The following is a 24,244-nucleotide window of genomic DNA, read 5'->3' on the forward strand; positions in this document are numbered from 1 at the left end:
CTAACTTTTTGTATTTTTTTGCAGACAGGGTCTCCCTATGTTGCCCAGGCTGGTCTTGAACCCCTGGGCTCAAGAGATCTGCCTGTCTCAGTCTCCCAAAGTGCTAGGATTACAGGCGTGACCTCCACACCTGGCCTGTGACTTCTTACTTCCCCCATCATCACTACTGTGGTCTCAGCAATCATCACCTTTCAAATGGATTATTGCAGTGACCTACCCATTCTCGTCCTTGCCTCCTTGCAGTCTTCTTTCAACTCAGCATCCAGGGAGATACTGTTAAAAATATGCATCAGATCATATCACTTCTCTGCACATGATCACTATCTATTGCACTCAGAATAAAAGCTATGAAGCCCTACAGGATGAGCAGCTTCTCCCCCCAGCTCTTTTCCTTTTGCTTACCACCTGCTCACTGTGTTCCAGCCTTCCTGGCCTTCTTACTCTCTTACTTAAACATAGAAGGCAAACTTTAGGGCCCTTTTATTTGCACTAGTATTATTTTTTAGACTAAAACATTGAAGAACAGATAGATTAAGTAACTTGTCAAAGGACAAGTGGCAGAGTCAAAATTCTAACTAGAGGCTGGGTACGGTGGCTCACACCTGTAGTCCCAGCACTTTGGGAGGCTGAGGTGGGTGGATCACAAGGTCAGGAGTTCAAGACCAGCCTGGCCAACAGGGTGAAACCCCATCTCTACTAAAAAGACAAAAATTAGCGGGGCGTGGTGGCAGACGCCTGTAATCCCAGCTGCTCGAGAGGCTGAGGCAGGAGAATCGCTTGAGCCCGGGAGGCAGAGGTTGCAGTGAGCCGAGATCATGCCATTGCACTCCAGCCTGGGTGACAGCAAGACTTTGTCTAAAGGAAAAAAAAAAAATTCTAACTAGGAAGTTAGCGAAGCCCACAATGTTAACCACTACAGTATAATGTCTTCCTTTCCAGATTTTCATAATAAACCCTTTGGAAAGATATTTTAAGTGTATCTTGTAGCTTCACTTATAGCCCATGGTACAACACTGTGGGGGCCACATGTGCCTCAATTTGAGAGGGATGTAGCTAAAAAACCATTAATTAAAAAAAAAAGGCAACCATAGGGAAAGATAACACAGTAAATAGATAACAACAAGTAGAAATAACTTAAGGCTGGGCATGGTGGCTCATGCCTGAAATCCCAGCACTTTGGAAGACTGAGGCGGGTGGATCACAAGGTCAAAAGATCAAGACCATGCTGGCCAACATGGTGAAACAACATGGTATCTACTAAAAATACAAAAATTAGCTGGGTGTGGTGGCGTGCACCTGTAGTCCTAGCTACTCAGGAGGCTGAGGCAGGAGAATTGCTTGAACCTGGGAGGCAGTGGTTGCAGTGAGCCGAGTTTGTACCACTGCACTTCAGCCTGGCAACAGAGTGAGATTCCGTCTCAAAAAAAAAAAGAAGAAAAAAAAAGGAAAGAAAGAACTCTAAACAATAAAGTAACACCCTGGATAGAAGTAGAGAGCACTTTCGGAGGACACCTGAAAGTAAAAATAAAAAAAATTTCTGATGAGAGAAGTCTGTGGTTTGAGAGCTTAAATTAAAGCCTACCAAGAAAGCAGGTTTCTGCAGAATCTGCCCCTCAAATTGCTTAATAGCCTTCAGACAGCTCTAACAACCTTGATAATCACCTCCTTTAAACATACCTACCTACATACAGAATTTTATAACATTTGTTTGACTACATAGTTTTGCATTATCTGTGTGTGCACACTGTTTTGGGATTGGTACTGTTCTCCAACTTTTCTTCTCCTTGTTTCTGTTTACTATGGAACTGGTATTGATCCAGATTGACCTATCACCCAGTGACACGGTCTTTTTTTTCTGAGATAGAGTCTCACTGTCATCCAGGCTGCAGTGCAGTAGCACGATCTCAGCTCACTGCAACCTTCACCTCCCGGATTCAAGCAGTTCTCCTGCCTCAGCCTCCTGGGTAGCTGGGATTACAGGCACATGCCACCACACCCAGCTAGTTTTTGTATTTTTAGCAGAGACGTGGTTTCACCTTGTTGGCCAGGCTGGTCTCGAACTCCTGACCTCAGGCGATCCGCCTGCCTCAGACTCCCAAAGTGCTGGGGTTACAGACGTGAGCCACCGCGCCTAGCTCAGTGACACAATCTTGATCTAGTGTTTCATTCACTTAATTCGAGACAAAGGAGGCCTTTGCTGGAAAATGCATCTTTTCTGCTTTTACCCTACGTAGTTCACAGACACTCTCTGCAGTTACTAAACGGGGTGGCCTGAGTAATCCTGATCTTTAAGCAAGGATCTTTTCTAAACTCTGAGTGGTATGGGTAAGAAAAAGAAAAGAAATATCTCTGTCTTCTGCAGTGAAATTGATTTTTCTAATGCTCCTGGAAATACTGTTTTAGAGTAGAAAAATAAGTGGAGCCAGGCACTAGAATCATAGGAAAATATTTTTTCCAAATTGAGAAGGGAACATACATACATATATAAATTTGGTAACCAAAATGCATTTTTTTCTTTTTTCTTTTAATCTACCATTTGAAATCTAAAATACTGTGATAAAAACTGTCAAAAGTGAAAATTTGTTTATGAAAGGTATATTGTTTAATACACCCTCTACTATAGAGTGATCAGAAGCAAAAGAAGTAAATTAATGAAACATCAAGACCCCACTCATCTCAGCACTAAGTCTGTCAGCACCACCATCCTTCCTAAAGGAAATAAATTAAACTTGATTCCTTAAGGTACTACAGGAATCAGAGACAAAAGTGGAAAGAACAAATTAAGGTTGGAGAGAAATTTTCAGTTTAAAGTTTATAGATATGAAGAAAATTCTTATTTTACCCATTAAGAACAAATACAGAAGTGAAATTTTCTTGCTGGTAGTCAGTGGTCAGATATAGCTACATTTTTTTCCCCTTAAGTCATACCACCCAACTCTAGCTTCCAAAAAATGTTGAAAACTATCATTCAGCATATTCTGAGACACTCTAGTGTCTTCATAGTGGTATACCTGTTGTAACACTGGCAGCTTTTATAGGTATGGAGGACAAAGCATTCCAACAAATTTTCATGGTGGAGAGAAAAAGGCCTACTTTCTTATTTTGTTACAGAAGCCAGAAACTCTTAAAATAAACTAACATTGCTGCCAAATACAATTTCCACAGAACTCCATCTGTGGTATTGACTTAGCTGGTAAACTTTTTATTATTTAAAGAAAAAAAATTACATATATAAAATCATAAATATTTTTAATGATATTTTAATATGGTTTTTCCTCAGTTATGTTTAAAGTCCTACCATAGTGTTAAGCAGTAGCCTTGACTTTGAACCTAAAATAGAAATACAAGTAAGAAAAATTATGAGTTGAAAATTAGCTTCTTGGACTTTGTGTTTCTCGTTCCTTACCATTTTTCACTAGTACATCTATCCAAATCACAACACGTTTCTTTTTAATGAGATTTAATAAAGAATGTTTATTGTGGCACAAATTCAATGAGCAAGATACTCTTCAAAAGGAAATATAATTTTATTTAGTTCAGATTCTAAAACTTGTACTTTGTTTAACTTTATGTATCTTTTGATTGGAAATACCTTTTTGTTGTTCTTTGTTGACATTGAAATCACATTATTAAATAAAAGCCTACTGCAGTAGCACATGCCTGTAGTTCGAGCTACTCGGGAGTCTGAGGCAGGAAGACTGCTTGAGTGCAGGAGTTCAAGACCAGCCAGGGCAATGTAGCAAGACTTTGTCTCTAAAATAACAATAATAAACTCAGCAATTAAGATTAGTTGACATTGGACCACTTACAGAATATTTTTTTCAAATCAGCCCTACTACTTGTAGGTTCCTCCCAGTCTTAAGACTAAATACCTTTTTAATTTGGGGTAAATGTCAGAATTGGAAGAGACTTTAAAGGGCATGAAGAATTCTACTCCAAAGGTTATCCAGTCCACATACCCATCCAGCCTATCAAGTGTAAATCCATTCTGTACTTTAAATTCTTATGAGACACAAACTGCCTCCTAAGGTAGCATATTCTGGTTTTGGAGAGCTCTACCTACTAGCTGGTTATTTCTTACATTAAATTAATACCTTTAAAAAGTATTATGAAAATAACACACTCAGTAAAAGAAATTTTAAAAAACAGAAATGCAATAAAAATGTGTTTCCTTTCAGCCTTTGACTTGTCACTTCCTCCAGCTTTTCCCTTATTTAACTGTGAGAGGTATTCTCTATTAGCAGTTACTTATCCCCTTCCCATTATATTCACTCAATCCCCTTCCCATTATACTCCCCTTCCCATTATATTCATTCCCTTTATATTCACATACACATACATGTGTGTATATATGTGTATACACACACTGTTCTTAAAGCAGGAACACACTATACACATGGGTCTGTGAACACGTGGGATTATATAATATGCACATACTCTACAATATGTCTGACATTCACTAAATGAGAACAGTACACTTTCTTAAATATATTAAGTTATGTAAATCTATTATTCTTTAAAATTTTTTAATGTTTAGTCATTATTTTAACAGCTTTATTGAGATATAGTTAATATACAGTGCAGTTGACTTATAGTATACATCAGTTTTTAGTTTATTCACTGATATGTGCAACCATCACCCAGCCAGTAGAACACTTTCATCTCCTCTATAGGAAACCTCATATCCTGTAAGCTATCACCTCCCTATCCCATTACCCCCCACCCTCAGCACTAGGCAACCACTAATCTACTTTCTTTCTCGATAAATTTACATATTCTGGACACCTGATATAAAATGGAATCTGATCTTTCATGACTCATCTATGATGTAGCAGCGACATGTTCTTTCCTTTTTATGGCCAAATACGCCATTATATAAATACACTGCATTTCATTTATTCATTCATCAGTTAATAGACATTTTGTTGTTTTCCACCTTTTCAGCAGTGGAATTGTTGCCATACTGTTTTCCAAAGTGATTTGTATTCTCACTAGCTGTGTGTGAGGGTTTTCATTTCTCCCCATTTTCAACAACGCTTTTATCTGACTTTGTGTTACTTGCCATCCTAGTGGCTGCAAAGTATTTAATTGTGATTTTGATTTGCATTTCCCTATTGGCTAATGATGTCAAGCATCATTTCATGTGCTTACTGGCCATTTGCATATTTTCTTTGGAGAAATGCCTATTCATATCCTTTGCCTACTTTTAAATTAGGTTATTCATCTTTATTGTTAAGTTGTATGAGTTCTCTGTATATTCTAGAAATAAGTCCCTTCCATGATTTGCAATTTTCTCCCATTCTGTATATTGTCTTTTCACTTTCTTGATGGTGTCTTTTAAGCACAAGTTTTTTATTTGGCTGAAGTCCAAACTCTATGTATTTTTTCTTTTATTGCTCTTGCGTTTGGTGTCCTAAGAAACAGTTTCTAACTCTAAGGTGAGGTCATAAAGATTTACCCCTATTTTTTCCTCCTAAGAGTTATATAATGTTAGTTCTTATATTCTAGTCTTTGATCTTTCATCCATTCTGATGCAATTTCTATATCATGGCATGAAGTAAGAATCCAACTTCACTCTTTTGCATGTGGCTATCCAAGTATCCCAGCACCATTTGTTGAAAGGACTTTTTCTCCTCATTGAGTGATTTTGGCACCCCTGTAAAAAACCAGTTGACCATAAACACGTGGGTTCATTTCTGGACTCTCAATTCTTTTCCATTGTTCTATATGTTCTTTATGCCAATACCATATGGTCTTAATTACTGTAATTATTGTATTATTAAATTGGGACATGTGAGTTCTCCTGCTTGGTTCTTTTTCAGGATAGGCTTGGCTATTTAGAGTCTCTTGAAATTCTAAGTAAATTTTAGAATCAGTTTGTCAATTTATACATAGAAGTCAACTGGAATTCTGATAGGAATTGCATTAAAATATTTTCCTACATACTTGCTTTTTTAAAAAACTGAAAACAGAACTAAAGGGTATATAATGAAAAATTCCCCTCACTAGAGATAACTAGTTTCTCAAACAGTTCATTTTGTATTCTTCTAGGATTATGTCTCTTTTTTTTTGTCTTTATCTCTTTGAGAGAATTCCATGTCAGCAGGATCTGCTTTTTAAGAAATGGCTGCATAGTATTGTGTACCATAATATCTAACCAGTCCATTCTTGATAGACCTTAAGTAGTTGCCAATCTTGTTTTTATGAACAGTGCTGCAATAAAAATCCTTGTGTACACATAGTTGTACCCATGTCCAAGTATCTTGGCAGACTGTGAGATTACTAGGAGTGAAACTGCTGTGTCCAAGGATATATGTGTTTTTAATTTTGATAGATGTATCATTTAGGCTTGGTTATGTTGCAGTAACAAACCATGTCTTAAAAACAACTAAGATTTATTTCTAGCTCACATTTCCTGTCCCATATAGATTAGCTGGTGGCCTCTGTTCTCCATCACCCTCACCAAGGGACCCAGGTTAAGGGAAGCTCCATCTCTGTGCTTCCATGACCAAGGAAACATAGTGGGTGAGCAGTGGCTCCTTAAGCCTCTGCCTCAACGCATGTTACTCTGTAGCTAAAACAAAGCACACAGCCACACCTAATTCAGCAGGAACAGGGAGGCACAGTTCTACCACATACCTGGGAGACAGAGCGCCAGAAGAATGTGGGGAAGGACACTAATGACTGCCAATAAATGTTGCCAATTTCAATTTTGAGGCTCTCTCTAAAGAGATTTTACCAGTTTATGCTCCCATACTTACAAACGGGTAACATTTTTGGTAACATTTATAAGAATATTCTTTCCTCCTTCCTTTCCCCACTCATCATATTTTGTAGGTGGTTGAAAAAAGTATTATCTAGTCAGTTTAATAGGTAAAAATATATTGTTGCTTTAGGTTATTTAAATTTTCATCTTTTTCTTGGGAGCTTAATTTGCATATTTAAATACGATTGAGGTTGAACATCTTTTCATGTGTTCTTTTTCCAGCCATTTGTATTTCTCATCTTATGAACTTTCCTATTTCTGTAAAATGCCTAGTCTATTCTTTCTACTTTGTTACTACCTTTTAGTTAGTCAATAAAATTTTTCTGCCTTATAAATTTTTTACTTTTACATATTCAGACTTCTCAGAATTTCCTCTTATGGCTTCTGGGTTTTGTGTCTTATTTAGAAAGCCTTTCCATATTCCAAGATTTTGAAAAAAGAATAACAGAAATCTTTTTTTTTTTTTTTTTTTTTGAGATCGAGTCTTGCTCTGTCACCCAGGCTGGAGTGCAGTGGTGCAGTCTCGGCTCACTGCAACCTCTGCCTCCCGGGTTCAAGCAATTCCCCTGCCTCAGCCTCCCCAGTAGCTGGGACTACAGGCATGCACCACCACGCCCGGCTAATTTTTGTATTTTTAGTAGAGATGGGGTTTCATCACGTTGGCCAGGATGGTCTCAATCTCTTGACCTCATAATCCACCCGCGTCGGCCTCCCAAAGTGCTGGGATTACAGCTGTGAGCCACTGCACCCAGCCCCAGAAATCTTACGGTTATTTTCTCTTTAGTATTACCTTGAAACCATATTGAACTGGTCTCATGGCATCCCTTCAAAACTTGAACATATCCTCTTTTAAAGTGTAAACCTGGCCAGGCATGGTGGCTCATGCCTGTAATCCCAGCACTTTGGGAGCCCGAGGCGGGTAGATCACCTGAGGTTGGGAGTTCGAGACCAGCCTGACCAACATGGAGAAACCCCGTCTTTACTAAAAATACAAAATTAGCTGGGTGTGGTGGCACATACCTGTAATCCCAGCTACTGGGGAGGCTGAGGCAGGAGAATCACTTGAACCTGGGAGGTGGAGGTTGTGGTGAGCCAAGATCACGCCATTGCACTCCAGCCTGGGCAACAAGAGTAAAACTCTGTGTCAAAAAAAAAAAAAAAAAAGGTATAAACCTTTCTAAGCCATAATCACTCCCACGTCGCATAATGATTCATCCAGTTATATTGTTTTGAGGCTCTTTTGGTGCCTCAAGGCCTGTTTTCATTCTGTCTAAAATAAAAGTTTTAGATTGTATCTTAATGCTGTAAGATTACATGCAGAATCTTAATTATGTAAAATAAAGGCCAGCAAATTATTATCTAGCAAGAGGTCTCACCAGTTATGCTAAAATGACTAAAATTCATCTCTTAGTAAGTTCTTAAAAATAATTACAGAGATTAAGCATCATTCCTCATACTTTTGTTTTACATCTATTGCCCAAATTATGGGCCCAATTGCAGCACTGTTACAAGATCTGATTTCAAATTGCCTTTAAAAATGACAAAATAGTTTAAAAGTTTGCTTTAAAGTTATAATTGCCATCTTTGAATCTTTTATGACTCAGTCACCAAATAAGTGACTATGGTAATACAGTGATATATAAAACAGATGTGATTCCTGTTGTCAACAAAGTTACAGCCTAGAAAAATCTTGATTTATTTTAGAAGCTGACATTGTACTTTCCTAGGTACAATGACTTAAGTATGACTTAGGCTTGTTCCTGATTTAGACATGTAAAATTGTCATTACAGACAAAAAACAAAAAGATACCAGAAGTAAGTACCTATTAGGTTTTTCAGTAGCAAAATTTTTCCTTTTTCATTTAAAGAAGCCTAAAATCTTTGTATCTACAAGTCCCTAGTATATTTTCCAATGACATATGTCTTTTTTCAGTAAGCAAATTCTCGTGTTTTTGTTTTTAAACTTCTGGAGAAATTTGACATTATTTACAGTAAAAAAATAACTAAAATTAATAAAACTAACACCATCTGGAACTTCAAGAGTGTTTTTTAAATTTCAAATAAAATTGAGTAACGAAGAAATTTTCTCCATTGTTCGTGAGCTGACAAAAGTTGGGTAAGTACTGAGCTTTCTGTATAAACCATTTAGAATGCTTATAGCAGTGGTTTAAGAGCCCTGGTGCTTGAATTCACTTAGTACTCACTTATTTTTAACAACAACTACGAGAGAGTTGCATGCTTAAATTACCTTTATCCATTAAAATTTAACTTTGAAAGAGGATTTAAAAGATACTGAATATTTTTTTCTTTACCTGTAATTCCTTCATCATCTGTTCACTGCAAAGCCCAGTCATTTATCTGTTTTCCTTGGAATTTTTAATTTTTGTTGTTGTTGTTCTCTGTCTTTATCATATCCTTTCAGCATCTCCAAGATACCATCTGTTCATTTTTCCTGGAGTCTTCTCTTCCCTGTTATAAATTACAGTCGCCATTCTTGGATCTTATATTATCTTCCTTCTTGGTTTATTCCTTCAATTTGCTAGAACATGTCTTTAAGTATTTTCCTAATGAGACTTGGGAGGTAAATTCTCTTAAGTCCTTAAATATCTGGAAATCCCCTCATATTTTTAGCTGGACATAGAATTCTTGGTTGAATATCATTTCTCCACAGAAAAATGTAGTGATTTCCTTATCACTGAGGAAATCTGATGTCAATATGATTCTTGTACCTTTGTATGTAATCTGCTTTTTTTTCTTTCTGGAAATTTTTAAGATCTTTCTTTGTCTTTAGTAGTCTGAAATTTTACAATGGTGTAGGGGTTTTTTTTAATCATCCTGTCCCACATTTAGTGGACTCCTCCATTTTAGAGGCTAGTGTCTCCCTTCAGCCCTGGGAAATTCTTTTCTGATCCCCACTATGGTTTCTCCATTGTCTCCTTCTAGACCTCCTCTTGTTTAGCTATTTAATGTCCTGAACGAGCTTTCTATTTCTCGTTACATCTTCAGTATATTTCACGTCTTTGTCTTTCTTGGGGGTGTCAGGGACAGGGGCAGGGGCAGGGTGTCACGGTTGCCCAGGCTGTAGAGTACAGTGGTGCTATCTCAGCTGACTGTAGCCTCGACCTCCCAGGCTCAAATGATCCTCCCACCTCAGCGTCTGGAGTAGCTGAGACTACAGGCGCGCGCCACCATGCCTGGCTAATTTTTTAATTTTTTTGTAGAAACAGCATCTCCGTTTGTTGCCCAGGCTGGTGAAACTCTGGGCTCAAATGACTCTCCCTCCTAGGCCTCCGAAAGTGCTGGGATTACAGGCATGAGCCATCATACCCGGCCCCTCCTTGTCTTTCCATTCTACATTTTAAGAGATTTCCTTAAATTTTTTTCCGACTCACATATGAAATTTTCATTTTGGCAGTGATGTTTTTAATTTCCGAGAGCTAGTTCTCTGATTCCTTTTCGAGGAAGATTGTTGTTTTATAGGTACAATAGTGTCTTAAATCTCTTAATGATATTAATCATTATTTAAGTTCTTGTCTCTCTGCTATGTTGTCTTCACTTAATCTGGATTTAGTTTTTTTCTTTGTTTATGCAGACCTTTCACATTCATATCAGATTTTCTTTTTTTTTTGGCAGGGGGCGGGGGGGCGGGGGTGGACAGGGTCTCACTTTGTCGCCCAGACTGGAGTGCAGTGACACGATATCAGCTCACTGCTACATCCACCTCCCAGGTTCAAACAATTCTCCTGCCTCAGCCTTCTGAGTAGCTGAGATTACAGGCACGCGCCACTACCACCTGGCTGATTTTTGTATTTTTAGTAGAGATAGAGTTTCACCATGTGGGCCAGGCTGGTCTTGAACTCCTGACCTCAAATGATCCACCTGCCTTCATATCAGATTTTCTTCAACTATGAGGTGATCCTTAAACCTACAGCTACCTTCCCTTTAGGATGGAGAGAGGTTGACTGTTCGATATACAGATAGCTACTTAAGCCTCTGTGTTCTGGCCCTTTCCTAACTCCTGCCTTCTGTTGTTACCTGCATTTTCCAAAGTCAAGGTTTCTGCAGGGCAGATGAGTTGCCATTTTGTCTACAGCACCCTCCTTGTCCATGAGACTTCAGCTTTCTCCACTCCTTCATTCAGCTGTCATTTCATCTGCTTCTAGCCTTCCAGAAACTTGACTTCTGTTGTGAGTTAATTGCCTTCTTTTTCTTAATTGTTGGTGGATTGTACCTTTTTCATTCATACCTCATTTTTATGGGGTTTCAGGAGACAGAAGATTTTTTCATTTAGTGGAGGCTAATTAGAGCAAAAGTGTCTCTGCTGTTTAATGATCTACTAACATTGTTTCATAATGAGTCTAATCACATTGTTTCATAATGGACAAATATTGGGTATTATTTTGTAAACTCAAGGTTAAACTTGCAGACAAAACTCACAGCTAGAGAAGAGTTTCGACTTTAGCTGAATTTTTACAGCGATTTTTAGAAATTCACTTTGACCCCTTTTTTTCCCTGTAGTTCATCTTTCTCAGATTCCTATCTAAAAATCTCAAACCACAAATGAAAAGTGAACTAAACACATAAAAATTCAGCCACTTAGAAGAAAAAATTGCTAAGAAATAGAGAACCACTTTCCTAGTATATTCATAGCATTTTTAGTTTGTTTATAACAGCCATACCTAGACAAGTCAACCAACTAGGTATGTCATTTCTAAGTAATATAGTCATTATAACTCTAAAATTTTGTTTAAAGTGGAAAGAAATGCCTCATAAATAAGTTGTAAGTAATTGTAAATGGATTTGCAATATTTTACTTTAGAGCTTCAGACTAATCATAAGAGATACTTTGCCTTTATTCTCAAAGGTAAGCCACATCTTCAGCCATTGCAAAACCCCTTTGTGAATTTCTAAGGATGCAATACTTATTCAGAAATATTCTGAAGAATTTACTCTTTAACCTCAAAACACCTCACAACCATATGTGTAGCAACTGTGGCTCTTTCAAGTCTCCTAAATCATCATTGAATCAGATTTCTGCCCGCTGTTAAAGTCTGTCTCCTACTAATATTGGCCTTCTGAGTATCTCTCAAACTCTATGATTTACTTTCTTGTTTTGATAGAAACATTAGGAATATGGGATTGGGGATTGCTGGTGGAGCTGTGACTGGCAGAATGCTCAACCTTATCCTGGAATGTATACTTTATGATGTATTTGTTGGAAAATAAATTAGATTATTTTTATGATTTTCCATGCAGAGTTGTATACTAGCATTTTTTCCTTTTATCATTAAGTAAAGAACATCTTTATCTCATATGTTTTGCCCTAAAGTCAGATTTTTTTCTGAAATAATTATATGAAATTTTTCTAGCTGCCCTCAAGATTTTCTTTCTTTGGTTTTCAGCACTTTGACTGTGATGTGTCTAGGTGTTTTGTTTTAGCATTATTTGGTGATCTATGGGCTTCTTAGATCTGTGATTTGTTGTATTCCATTAATGTTGGAAAATTTTTGGTCTTTATCACCTCAGATATTTCTCCTGCCTTTTTCTCTCCTCTTTTGCCAGTTACACATAGACTGATACTGTTCTGCAACTCTTAAGTTTTTTTTGTTTTTTTTTTTCACTTGTTTCTTGGTGTGTTCAGTTTGGGTAATTTCTGTTGTCAAGTTCACTGATTCTTCTGTGTCCAGTGTGTTAAGTCTGTCCAAGGAATTCTTTATCTCTGATAAGAATTTTTTATTTCTAGCCATATTTTTTATTTCTAGCATTTGACCCTTTCATGATTTCCACCTCTCTCCTCAAATTGTGAATCTTTTTTTTGCATGCTGTCCACCTTTTAAACTAGATCCTTTAACATATTAATCATAGTTAAATCTTTAAGTTTTCTGTCAGGTAATTCCAGCTGCATCATCTTTGAGTATAGTTCTGTTGATCACTTTATCTCTTGATGATGAATTACATTTTTCTCCTGCTCGTATGTCTCATAATTTTTTATTGAATGCCACACACTGTGTGTAAAGGAACAGAGGAAACTAAAGGAAATGGTATTTGCACCCAGAAATGAGGGCATCTCTTTTTCTTTCAGGTTATTATTATGAGGCATTGCATCAATTTAGTCAGGAGTGGAGCTGGGTTTGGGTTTTGTTGTTGCCTTCAGTGCACCACAGTCTTCAGATACTTCCAGCAACTGACTGCTATTACTTTATGCTTCTTAGAGTAGTGCCTGAAGTGCAAGATATTTATTTTGAGTCCTTTTATTTTGAACCCGTCTGTGCTATGATAGATCCCCATTTTATTCAGAGTCCTTAATATGGTCAGCAAGGCTCTACGTCATCTGGTAGAGGGCCAGATAGTAAATCATTTAGGATTTTGTAGGCCACATAATCTCTGTCACAACTATTTAATTCTGCTGTTGTAAAATGGAAACAGCCATAGACAACAAGTAAACAAATGAGCAAGGCTGTATCCAATAAAACTTTAATGACGAAACAGGCAGTGGGCTAGATTTGGCCCATGGGCCATAGTTTGCCTACCTGTTTACCCTTTGTTTAGAGTCTTTCTCTTGCCCTACTCCCTGACCCCAATCTCTGCTACCGTGGTAACGTGAGCTCCGCAAGGGCAAGGATTTTTTCCTATTTTGTTCATGGACTTCCAAAATGCCTACAACAACATCTGACACATAGACCCTCAACTTATTAAATAATAGATAAGTTAATTATGTTTTGAGTGTTTTTTATAAGCAGCATATAGCTGAGGTTTTACAATTCAGTCTGCTGATCTCATCTCAACAGATATGTTTAATTAGGTTGCATTCATTGTGATTTCTAGTATATTTGGAATTATCCCTGTCTGGTTTTTGTTTTGTGTTTCTTTCCTTTATCCCCTCCTTTCCTGCTATCTAGGTTTAATTAAATTTCCCTCATTTCTCCTTAGGTTCTGTCTTTTAATTTAGAAACTGCACATTCTGTTTTAACTTCCTTTAGCACAGATCCCTAAATACTGAACATGTATATTTGGCTTAGCAACATTTAACTGTATTCTTCTTAAATACCTTCAAGACCTTAGAATACTTCACCTCTGATTTTTGCACTTCCAATTTATTGTTATTCTTTTCTAATATTTTATTTTCACTTTGTTTTAGACAATGTCTGCTGCTCCCCTGCCCTGCCATAGTCTTTTCCTTTGTTTTATTGTCAGAGCTTTTTTTTTTTAGATTTACTCATCTTATTCCATTCTTTTGTGTTTAATTTCCTTCTTATCAGAACATATACTGAGTAGTTATTTCAGCAGCTATCTGTGATTGTTGAATTTCCCCAGACTTTGTTGGAAATACCTTTATTCATTTGTATTCTTGTATAATTTAATTAGGTGAACAAATTATTTTATCTTCTAAAATTTGTTACTTCCTTTTTTCCCTTCAATTTTGAAACATTTTCAGCCAATATCTCTTCACATCTTGCCTCTTGTCTGTTCTCTCTGTTGTCTCCTTCTGGAATTCTTTTCTCTCTCTGTCTCCCCCTACCCGCCCCCGAGTTGGAGTCTCACTCTGTCATACAGACTGGAGTGCAGTGGTGTGATCTCGGCTTACTGCAACCTCTGCCTCCCGGGTTCAAGCAATTCTCCTGCCTCAGCCTCCCAAGTAGCTGGGATTACAGGCATCCACCACCACGCCTGGCAACTTTTTGTATTTTTAGTAGAAACCAGGTTTCACCATGTTGGCCAGTCTGGTCTCGAACTCCTGACCTCAGATGATCCACCCTTCTCGGCCTCCCCAAAGTGCTGGGGTTACAGGTGTGAGCCACCGTGCCCAGCCTGGAATTTTTTTCTTAGATGCATGTGAGACCTTTCAGAAGTCTTCTTTCATTTTTTCTGTCACATTATCTGTGCATTCTGGGTAACATTCTTACATCTATCTGACAGGTCACCAACTGTCTTTGTATGTAATCTACTGTAATCTGTTTGGCTTTTTCATTTCAGTGACTTTTATTTCTAGAGGTTGTTTAAAGTTCTTTTCCAAATCTGCTTTATTTTTCTCAAGATAGAATCATCCCATGTTGTTTCTTTATAAAAAGTAGATTCAAGTATCTTCACTTCCAGTCCAGTATCCTAAAGGATGAGATTCATGTCCAGGGACAGATCACAAAAACATATACCAGTATTTGTAGTTGATTATGGTTTCCCAAGTAGTTCATGCTGCAGGATTGATTGCTTATTTTGTTTCTTTAAAGATCTTGGAAGATATTTTCACAAAATATAATCTGAATATACAAAAATATAAGTGGCAATTGGGATAATTTAATGTTAACATTTATGTGGAGTGAAATCAATCTGCCTGTTTTATTTGTTGCATACATCAAAATGGATTCTACATTCCCTTCTAAAATATCTATAACATTTTCATATTAGAATGCTTCATTCATAGACCAAACATGACAAACTCTGAAGTAAGAGAGCTTGTCCTTTCCGAGGGTAGATGTGAATTAGATACAGTAGTAAGTAGGTTAACTGAAAAGACGAAAACCTTTAGAGAAGCTGTAGCCTAAAAATGCTGTCTTCATTCATAAAATGAATTTCTCCAAATCCTAGAAAACATTTAAAAAGTGGCATTTGTTTAAATGACTAAAACAATTTTTCAGTTAAAATGTTTGGAATTTGGCCAGGCACAGTGGCACAAGCCTCTAATCCCAGCACTTTGGTAGGCCAAGGCAGGTGGATCACCTGGGGTCCAGAGTTTGAGACCAGCCTGACCAACATGGTGAAACCTCGTCTCTACTAAAAATACAAAATTAGTGGGGTGTGGTGGCAGTTGCCCGTAATCCCAGCTACTTGGGAGGCTGAGGCAGGAGAATCACTTGAACCCGGGAGGCAGAGGTTGCAATGAGCCGAGGTCGCGCCATTGCACTCCAGCCTGAGCAACAAGAGTAAAACTCCGTGTCAAAAAAAAAAAAAATTGAAATTTTAAATGCCTAAACTTACAATATTTTGTTTTAATGTAGCTTTGGGATTTTTGACAAATTCTTCTTTGCTTTTCCAAGTCTGCTTAAAGGTTAATTGATTAAAGTGGGTGGGTCCTCATGTTTACTAATGTGTGTTGCAGCTCTTTTGGTACACCAGAAGGCCAGAATGGAACGACTTCAAAGAGAACTTGAGATTCAAAAGAAAAAGCTGGATAAATTAAAATCTGAGGTTAATGAAATGGAAAATAATCTAACTCGAAGGCGCCTGAAAAGATCAAATTCTATATCCCAGATACCTTCCGTAAGTCTTTATGTAACTGTTGTGATCTCTGCTTGAACATGAGAGTAGGCCATCTAACATAAGTGTAATATCTCTATCTAGTTTTCTTCAGATGTTCTTAACTCTTGTTTTTCTGTCCTTACTTTCTTGTGCCAAACTCCATTCTTTATTAACTAATGACTAAGAATTCAGTGCAAATCTTACTTACATAGAATTATTTTTCAGCTTGAAGAAATGCAGCAGCTGAGAAGTTGTAATAGACAACTCCAGATTGACATTGACTGCTTAACCAAAGAAATTGATCTTTTTCAAGCCCGAGGTAAAGTTCAGTGTATTTGTAGCTGAAATTCATCGTATTTAATTCACCAGCAGTTTTCCTGTGGCTAAAAACAGACTTATCAATCATAATCTTACTGTCTCAGAACATGTGGCTTTGGAGCCAGACAGACTTTTAAGAATATATTTAAAAAGTCACCCCCATCTCAATGGCACTATCTTAACTGATAAAATATAGAAGATAATAAAAATAAGGTTTATACATTCTTTAGACAATGATAGTTTATTATACTTGAGCTATTAATGACAAGCAATGATTTCTTATAGTAAATAATGTTTACAATTTAATTCAGTTCCATAGAGAACTAAAAGGAAATGTTATCACTTAAACCTAATTCTGAAGTTGGATAAATAATAAAAAGATATAAAATGGAAAAGACAGGAAGGGGAAGGAATCTAACCAAAAGAGAAGTCTTTAATCACACTTGGGACTGTGTTCTAGAATCTGTTCAACTGGAAGATGATTATTTTTATTTTTATTCTTTTTAAATGTTGATTAAGCTATTTATCTTTAAACATTCATAGAAAAATACCATAATTTAACTCTAAAAAGTTGGTGCTGTTCTAGAAACTACAATCCTTGAACTTACTCTTTTTGTGTAAAATTTTAACCATTCTATTACATAATGCAAGGTTTTTATATTTACTTGAGGTAAAGCTGTTTAGTTACTTAAGTCCATGTTTGATCGTTTAAAATTACATTTTAAATTGTGAAATTTTAAGTTATTTTAACTTGCCACATAGAACAGGGATCTACTTCTACTTCTGTTAATGTCTTACCAGCATTAATTTGACTTCTTTCACAGTTTACCACTTACCCATGTTTATGAGTACTACATTATACCTAAGATAATATATTTGAAATATGTTTTGAAATCTTACATATAATTCGAGGTTAGAGGGGCAAAATAAATGAAAAGCATTTCTTATAGCATGTTTATTTTTAGAAAGAAATACTTGTTTTAAAAAGTAAAGTTGTTTTTGAGCTATAAGCATTGATATATTTACTTTTTATATATTTCAGGACCACATTTTAACCCCAGCGCTATTCATAACTTTTATGACAATATTGGATTTGTAGGTCCTGTGCCACCAAAACCCAAAGGTTAGTGTATCCATTAAATATGAAAACTGTTACTTTTGAAAAGCAAAATTTTAGAAAATTTTTCCTGTTCAGCAACCTTCCTCTCTAGAATTGCTTCAAACTTTGGCATTCTTAAATGAATTCATTAAGAAGATGTTTGCTTATTTTCATTTACATGCTTGGGGTTGGGAGGATGCAAAGATGTAATATTCTTAGCTTTTTAAAAGCAATATGCACAAGCTTAGGAAACACTATGTACTCCCAACCAATAATAGCAAGTCTTGGTTAAAAAACAATTACTAAGTACAAAAATTTGTATCATTTAAAACTTTAGACAAATGATAAGGAAGATACCTTAGGGAAGTTCCCCCCTCCATGAATATTTAGTTTAATTTATATATAACTTTAATCAAAATACCCTAAATTCCAGATGAATAGTTTTCTACCTTCTATCATTTTATATCATTGATATTCTCAGAATATATGCACACCAAACTAAGACATGTCAAAGTATGTCTGTGTGTTTTGATCCAGGCATTAAAATGTGTGTAGAAATGGAAACAGGTACATAAATATCACTGCTGAAGGTAAAAATATAGACATATTTATAGATTAACACTTAACTGTGGTATATAATTTACTTTCAACTCTAATAAGAAAGTTAAAAGGTAAAAATGTGTTAATGGATACATAATATTAAAAGAAGAAAACTGCAAGAGCACAAAAGTGTGGGAGGGTGGAGGTTGTAAAGATGCAGTAGTATTTTTGTATGCAATTGAAGTTAAGTTGTTATCAACTTAAAATAGAAGAGTATAACCAAATATAATCAAAGTAAATCACGATTAAACGTTGTCGAATAACAAAGGAAGACAATAAGAGGAAAAGAGGAGCAAAACAGTTGTCAAATAGACAGGAAGCAACAAACTGCCAATAGTAAGTCCTCACTTTTTAGTAATTACCTTAACTGGAAATGGATTAAACTCACCACTCACAAGGAGTTGTATGAATGGATTTTAAAAACAGGATCTGGCAGCAACCAATGGGAGGCCCCAACAGCTCGTGCTGGTGCACACAGCGGGAGGGGAGGGAGCCCATGATGTGCACGCACCCTCTCCCTCATCCACCACTGTCACCTCCTGCTGCTCCTCCTGCTGCTTGTGTACTCGTTAGGTGCGGACCCGCCACCTCTTTTGTGAAGCAGCAGCTGAGGAGACTCTGGTGCTCACCATGGCCAACGAAAAGCCCACAGAAGAAGTCAAGACTGAGAACAAGAATCATATTAATTTGAAGGTGGCGGGACAGGATGGTTCTGTGGTGCAGTTTAAGATTAAGAGGCAGACACCACTTAGTAAACTAATGAAAGCCTACTGTGAACCACGGGGATTGTCAGTGAAGCAGATCAGATTCCGATTTGGTGGGCAACCAATCAGTGGAACAGACACACCTGCACAGTTGGAAATGGAAGATGAAGATACAATTGATGTGTTTCAACAGCCTACGGGAGGTGTCTACTGAAAAGGGAACCTGCTTCTTTACTCCAGAACGCTGTTCTTTAAAGACCAAGATTACTACATTCTCAATTAGAAAACTGCAATTTGGTTCCACCACATTCTGACTACTACAGTATAGTTTTCTCTATTCTTTTGTTTCCCCCTTCCACATTCCTTTATTATACATGAAGTAACTGGTATGTGTACACAAGCGTATTGCTTTTTTCTTCAAACCAAACAGCCAGTGGTGTGTTTTGATTGACATCAAGTGGAGACAGGATGGGAAAAAATACTGATTCTGTGAAAATACCCCCTTTATCCATTAGTGGCATGTTCATTCAGGTCTTATCTTTATATTCTAGTAAGTTATTTTGCTCTCACTGTTTTAACAACAACTACAAAAAAATTCTCACATACCTTGTTCAATTGGAGGATTTTCATGTTTTTCATTTATCATTGTAAAACCAAGGACAATTTTATAACTTTTGTGTACATAGCTGTTACATGTAGGGCAATCTGTCTTTAAGTAGGGATAAATTACTCTAAAAAAAAAAGAAAGAATCCTAGAAAGTTTTCCCTTCAAGTCAGGCTTCTTATTTAAATAAACTTTTTGTTTAAAATGAAATAAGAAAAATAAAAACAGGATCCAATAATATACTATCTACAAGAGATTCATTTTATATTTAAAGACACACATAGGCAGAAAGTGAAGGGATGGAAAAAGATTTTATATAAATGGTAGCTAAAAGAAATCAAAAGTGGCTATAATTATATCAGAAACAATAGATTTTTAAGTCTAAAACTGTTGAGACAAAGATTATTATATAATGGTAAAAGGATCAATTCCACAGAAAAATATAAAAATTATAAATATATGCACACCCCACATCAGACTACATTAATATGTAAAGCAAATATTGACAGATCTGAAGACAGAAATTGACAGCAATTGTAGGTACCCTTACAATAATAGAATATCCAGGCAGAAAATGAATAAAGAAACAGCTGATTTGAATAAGCACACACGGAACATTTCTGTAGGATAGATCATATGTTAGTTCACAAAACGAGTTTAAACAAACCTAAGAAGATAGAAATCATTCCATGTATTTTTTCTAACCACAGTGGAATAAAACTAGAAATCAGTAACAGCAAGAAAACCATAAAATTTGTGGAAATTTAAACACACTCTTGAATAATCATTGAGTCAAGAAGGAAATCAAAAGGGAATCTTAACAGTATCTTCAGGCAAAAAGGAAACCGTAGCATACTAGAACCTATGGGATGAAGCAAAGGCAGTACTAAGAAGTTTCTAGAGATAAACAATACGTACATTAAAAAAGAAAAAGAAAGATCTCAATTATACCTCAGGGAACCAGTAGAAGAACAACAAGCTAAGCCTAATGTTAGCATAATGAAGAAAATAATAAGAATTAGAGCAAAAATAGAGAATTTAAAAACAACAGAAAAAGAAATAGTAAAACTAAGAGGTTGTTTAAAAAATCAACAAGATTGACAAACCCTTAGCTAGATAAATTGAGGAAAAAAGGAGACAAAATCAGAAATGAAAATGAAGACAACAGATGCCTCAGAAATACAAGGATCATAAGGGAATATTAGGAACAATTTTATGCCAACAGACTAGATAACCTAGAAAAAAATTGATACATTCCTATCCAAAAAATATCCAAAAAAACCTGATATCACCTATTAAAGCTGAATCAAGAAGAATTAGAAAGACTGAGTAGGCCAATAACAAATAAGGATATTGAATCAGTAATCAAAAATCTCCCAACAAATATCCAGCATGGATTTAGAAATTTAAAAAAAAAAAATCCCAACAAAGAAAAGTCCAGAACTGGATGGCTTCATGAGTGAATTCTGTCAAACACTCAAACAAGAATTAATACCAACCCATCTAAAGCTCTTCCAAAAATGAGAAGGGGGAACACTTCCAAACTCATTCTGAGGCCAGCCTCACCCTGGTACCAAAACCAGACAAAGACACTACAACTAAAGAAAACTACAGACCAATATTACTGATGAACATAGAGGCAAAAAGTCCTCAGTAAAATACTGGCAAACCAAACTGAGCACATTAAAAGGACCATACGCCATGACCAAGTGGGGTTTATCTCTGGGACTTAAGGATGGTTCAACATACACAAATCAGTTAATGTGATACAGCACACACATTGAAGTAAAATGAAAGGAATAACCATGTAGTCATCTTAATAGATGCTAAAAAGCATTTGAAAAAGTTCAGCATTTATTCATAATTAAAACTCTCAGGCCGGGCACACTGGCTCACACCTGTAATCCTAGCACTTTGGGAGGCCAAGGCGGGTGGGTCACCTAAGGTCGGGAGTTTGAGACCAGCCTGACCAACATGGAGAAACCCTGTCTGTACTAAAAATACAAAATTAGCCTGGCTTGGCGGCCCATGCCTGTAATCCCAGGTACTCAGGAGGCTGAGGCAGGAGAATAGCTTGAATCCGGGAGGCAGAGGTTGCGGTAAGCCAAGATCACGCCATTGCACTCCAGCCTAGGCAACGGGAGCGAAACTCTTGTCAAAAAAAAAAAAAAATATATATATATGTATATATATATATATATATACACACACACACACACACACATACACATATAGAAGGAACTTAACACAATAAAGGCCATATATAAAAACCCCATAGGTAATATAATCAATGGAGAAAACCAAAAGCTTTCCCACTAAGATCTGGCACAAGCAAGGGTGCCATTCTTGCCACTTATTTTCAACGTAGTACAGGAAGTTCTAATGTAGTATCCATTTTTGTGTTGCTGTAAAGGAATACCTGAGGCTTGGTAATTTATAAAGAAAAAAGGTTTAATTGGCTCACAGTTCTGCAGAAAGCATGTCACCGATATCCACATGCTTTCTGTACAGGAAGCGTGTCACTGACATCTGCTCAGTTTCTGGAGAGGCTTCAGGGAACTTTTATTCATGGCATAAAGTGAAGCAAGCAAGCAGAGGCATGTCATATGGTGAGCAAGACGGTGGGAGGTGCCACACCTTTTAAACAGCCAGATCTTGCATGAACTCAGAGCAATATCTCACTCATTATTGAGAAACCTGCACCAAGGTATTCATGAAGGATCCATCCCCAGGACGCAGACACCTCCCACCAAGCCCCACTTCTAACACTGGGGATTACATTTCAATATAAGGTTTGGAGAGGACAAACATCCAAACAGTATCACCTAGCCAGAGCAATTAGACAAGAAAAATAAAGGTATCCAAATCAGAAAGGAGGAAGTAAAATTATCTGTTTGCAGGCGACATGATCATATATGTTGAAAACCCTGAAGACTCCACCAAAAACTGTTAAAAGTAATAAATGAATTTAGTAAAATTGCAAGACACAAAAACAATGTACAAAAGTCAATTGTGTTTCTATACACAAGGAACTATCAAAAAAGGAGATCAAGAAAACACTCTCATTCACAATAGCAAGAAGAAGAGTGCTTAGGAATACGCTGAAAATTATAAAACATTGATGAAGGAAATTAAAGAAGACACAGATAAATAGAAACGTAGCCTGTGTTTATGGATTGGAAGAATTAATATTATTAAAACATCCTTACTACCCAAATTAGTCTACAGATTCAATGTAATCCCTATCAAAATACCAGTGACATCCTTTACAGAAACAGAAAAAAATCTAAAATTATATGGAACCAGAAAAGACCCTGAATAGCCAAAGCAATCTTGAGTAAGCAAAACAGCTGGAGACATCACATTCCCTGATTTTTAAAAATATTACAAAGTTATAGTAAAACAGTATGGTACTGACATAAAAACAGACATATTGACCAACGGAACAGAATAGAGAGCCCAGAAATAAATCCATGCGTCTGTGGTCAACTTATCTTTGACAAGCGTGCCAAGAACACAATGGGGAAAGGGTAGTCTCTTCAGTAAATGGATATTCACATGCAGATGAATGAAATTGAACCATTACTTCACACTGTATACAAAAATAAACTCAAAATGGATTAAAAATGTAAACATAAGACCTGAAACCATAAAACTCCTAGAAGAAAACATAGGTGAAAAGCTTCTTGACCTGGTCTGGGCAGTGATAGTTTGGATATGACACCAAAAGCACAGGTAACAAAAGCAAAAATGGGCAAGTGGGATTACATTAAACTAAAATGCATCTACACGGCAAAGGAAATCATCAGCAGTGAAAAGGCAACCTTCAGAAAGGGAGAAAATATTCACAAACTATATAACTCCTAAAGGGTTTATATTCAAAATGCATAAGGAACTCATGCAAATCAATAGTAATAGAAACCAATAACCAGATTTTAAAATGGGCAAAGAACCAGAATAGACATTTCTCAAAAGAAAGTATACAGATAGCCAACAGGTATATTGAAAGGTACTCACCCTCACTAATCATCAGGAAAATGCAAATTAAAACCCAGTGAGATACCACCTTACAAACTTATTGGAATGGTTACTGTGAGAAAGGTGAAAGATTATATGCATTGATGAGGACATAGAGAAAAGAGAACGCTTGTACACTTTCATGGGAATGTAAGTTGGTGCAGCTATTATGAAAAACAGCATGCAGGTTCAAAAACTTTAAAATTGTATGATCTCGCAATCGCACTACTGAGCATATATCCAAAGGAAATGCAGTAAGTATCTCAAAGAGATATCTGCACTCATTTTCCTTTCAGTATTATTCACAATAGCCAAAATATGAAAACAACATAAATTTCTGTATATGGATAAAGAAAACGTGAGAGATACACACACACAGTGGAATATTACTCAGCCTTAAGAAAGAAGGAAATCCTGTCATTTGTGATAACATGGGTGAGCCTGGAGGATGTCTTGCTAAGTGACATAAGCCAGAGAAAGACAAATACTGCATTATCTCACCTATATGTAGAATTCAAAAATATCAAACTCCTGGAAACAGAGAGCAGAACGGTGGTTACCAGGGGCTGGGAGAAGAGGGTATGGGAAGATTGTGGTCGAAGGGGTACAGAGTTTCAACTATATAAGATAGATAAAGCTAGTGTACAACAACGTGACTGTAGTTAACAGTAGTTTATTATATAACTGAAATTTGCTAAAGGAGATCTTAAGTGTTCTCACCACGGTGGGGGGCGGGGACATAAGCTATATGAGGTGCTGAATATGTTAATTAACTTGATTGTAATAAGTTTTTCACAGTATATACATAAATCATCAAGTTGTACAGCTTATAATTTTTAACTGTCAGCTATACATCAATAAAGTTGTGGGGGAAACAAAACAAAGACAGCAAAACAAGTTTT

The 24,244-nt window shown here is 36.5% G+C and overlaps 2 protein-coding genes across 16 annotated transcripts in view; both read left to right on the forward strand.

The window, feature by feature from the left end:
- Window positions 1–24,244, forward strand: part of TAB2 (TGF-beta activated kinase 1 (MAP3K7) binding protein 2) — a 93,308-nt gene that overhangs the window by 63,528 nt on the left and 5,536 nt on the right. For all 15 annotated transcript variants that reach the window (XM_016956449.4, XM_009452188.3, XM_054686402.1 and 12 more), the window contains 3 exons: window positions 15,861–16,021; window positions 16,226–16,319; window positions 17,361–17,441. In XM_016956449.4, coding sequence (XP_016811938.1) covers window positions 15,861–16,021; window positions 16,226–16,319; window positions 17,361–17,441 — 336 coding nt within the window. The remainder of the gene's footprint in view (window positions 1–15,860; window positions 16,022–16,225; window positions 16,320–17,360; window positions 17,442–24,244) is intronic.
- On the forward strand, window positions 18,518–19,535 carry SUMO4 (small ubiquitin like modifier 4). Its single transcript, XM_001173140.6, has one exon. The coding sequence runs from the start codon at window positions 18,648–18,650 to the stop codon at window positions 18,933–18,935; it is 288 nt and encodes a 95-aa protein (XP_001173140.1). The 5' UTR covers window positions 18,518–18,647; the 3' UTR covers window positions 18,936–19,535.

The sequence above is a fragment of the Pan troglodytes genome, chromosome 5 (assembly GCF_028858775.2).
Source record: "Pan troglodytes isolate AG18354 chromosome 5, NHGRI_mPanTro3-v2.0_pri, whole genome shotgun sequence".
NCBI classification, from domain to species: domain Eukaryota; kingdom Metazoa; phylum Chordata; class Mammalia; order Primates; family Hominidae; genus Pan; species Pan troglodytes.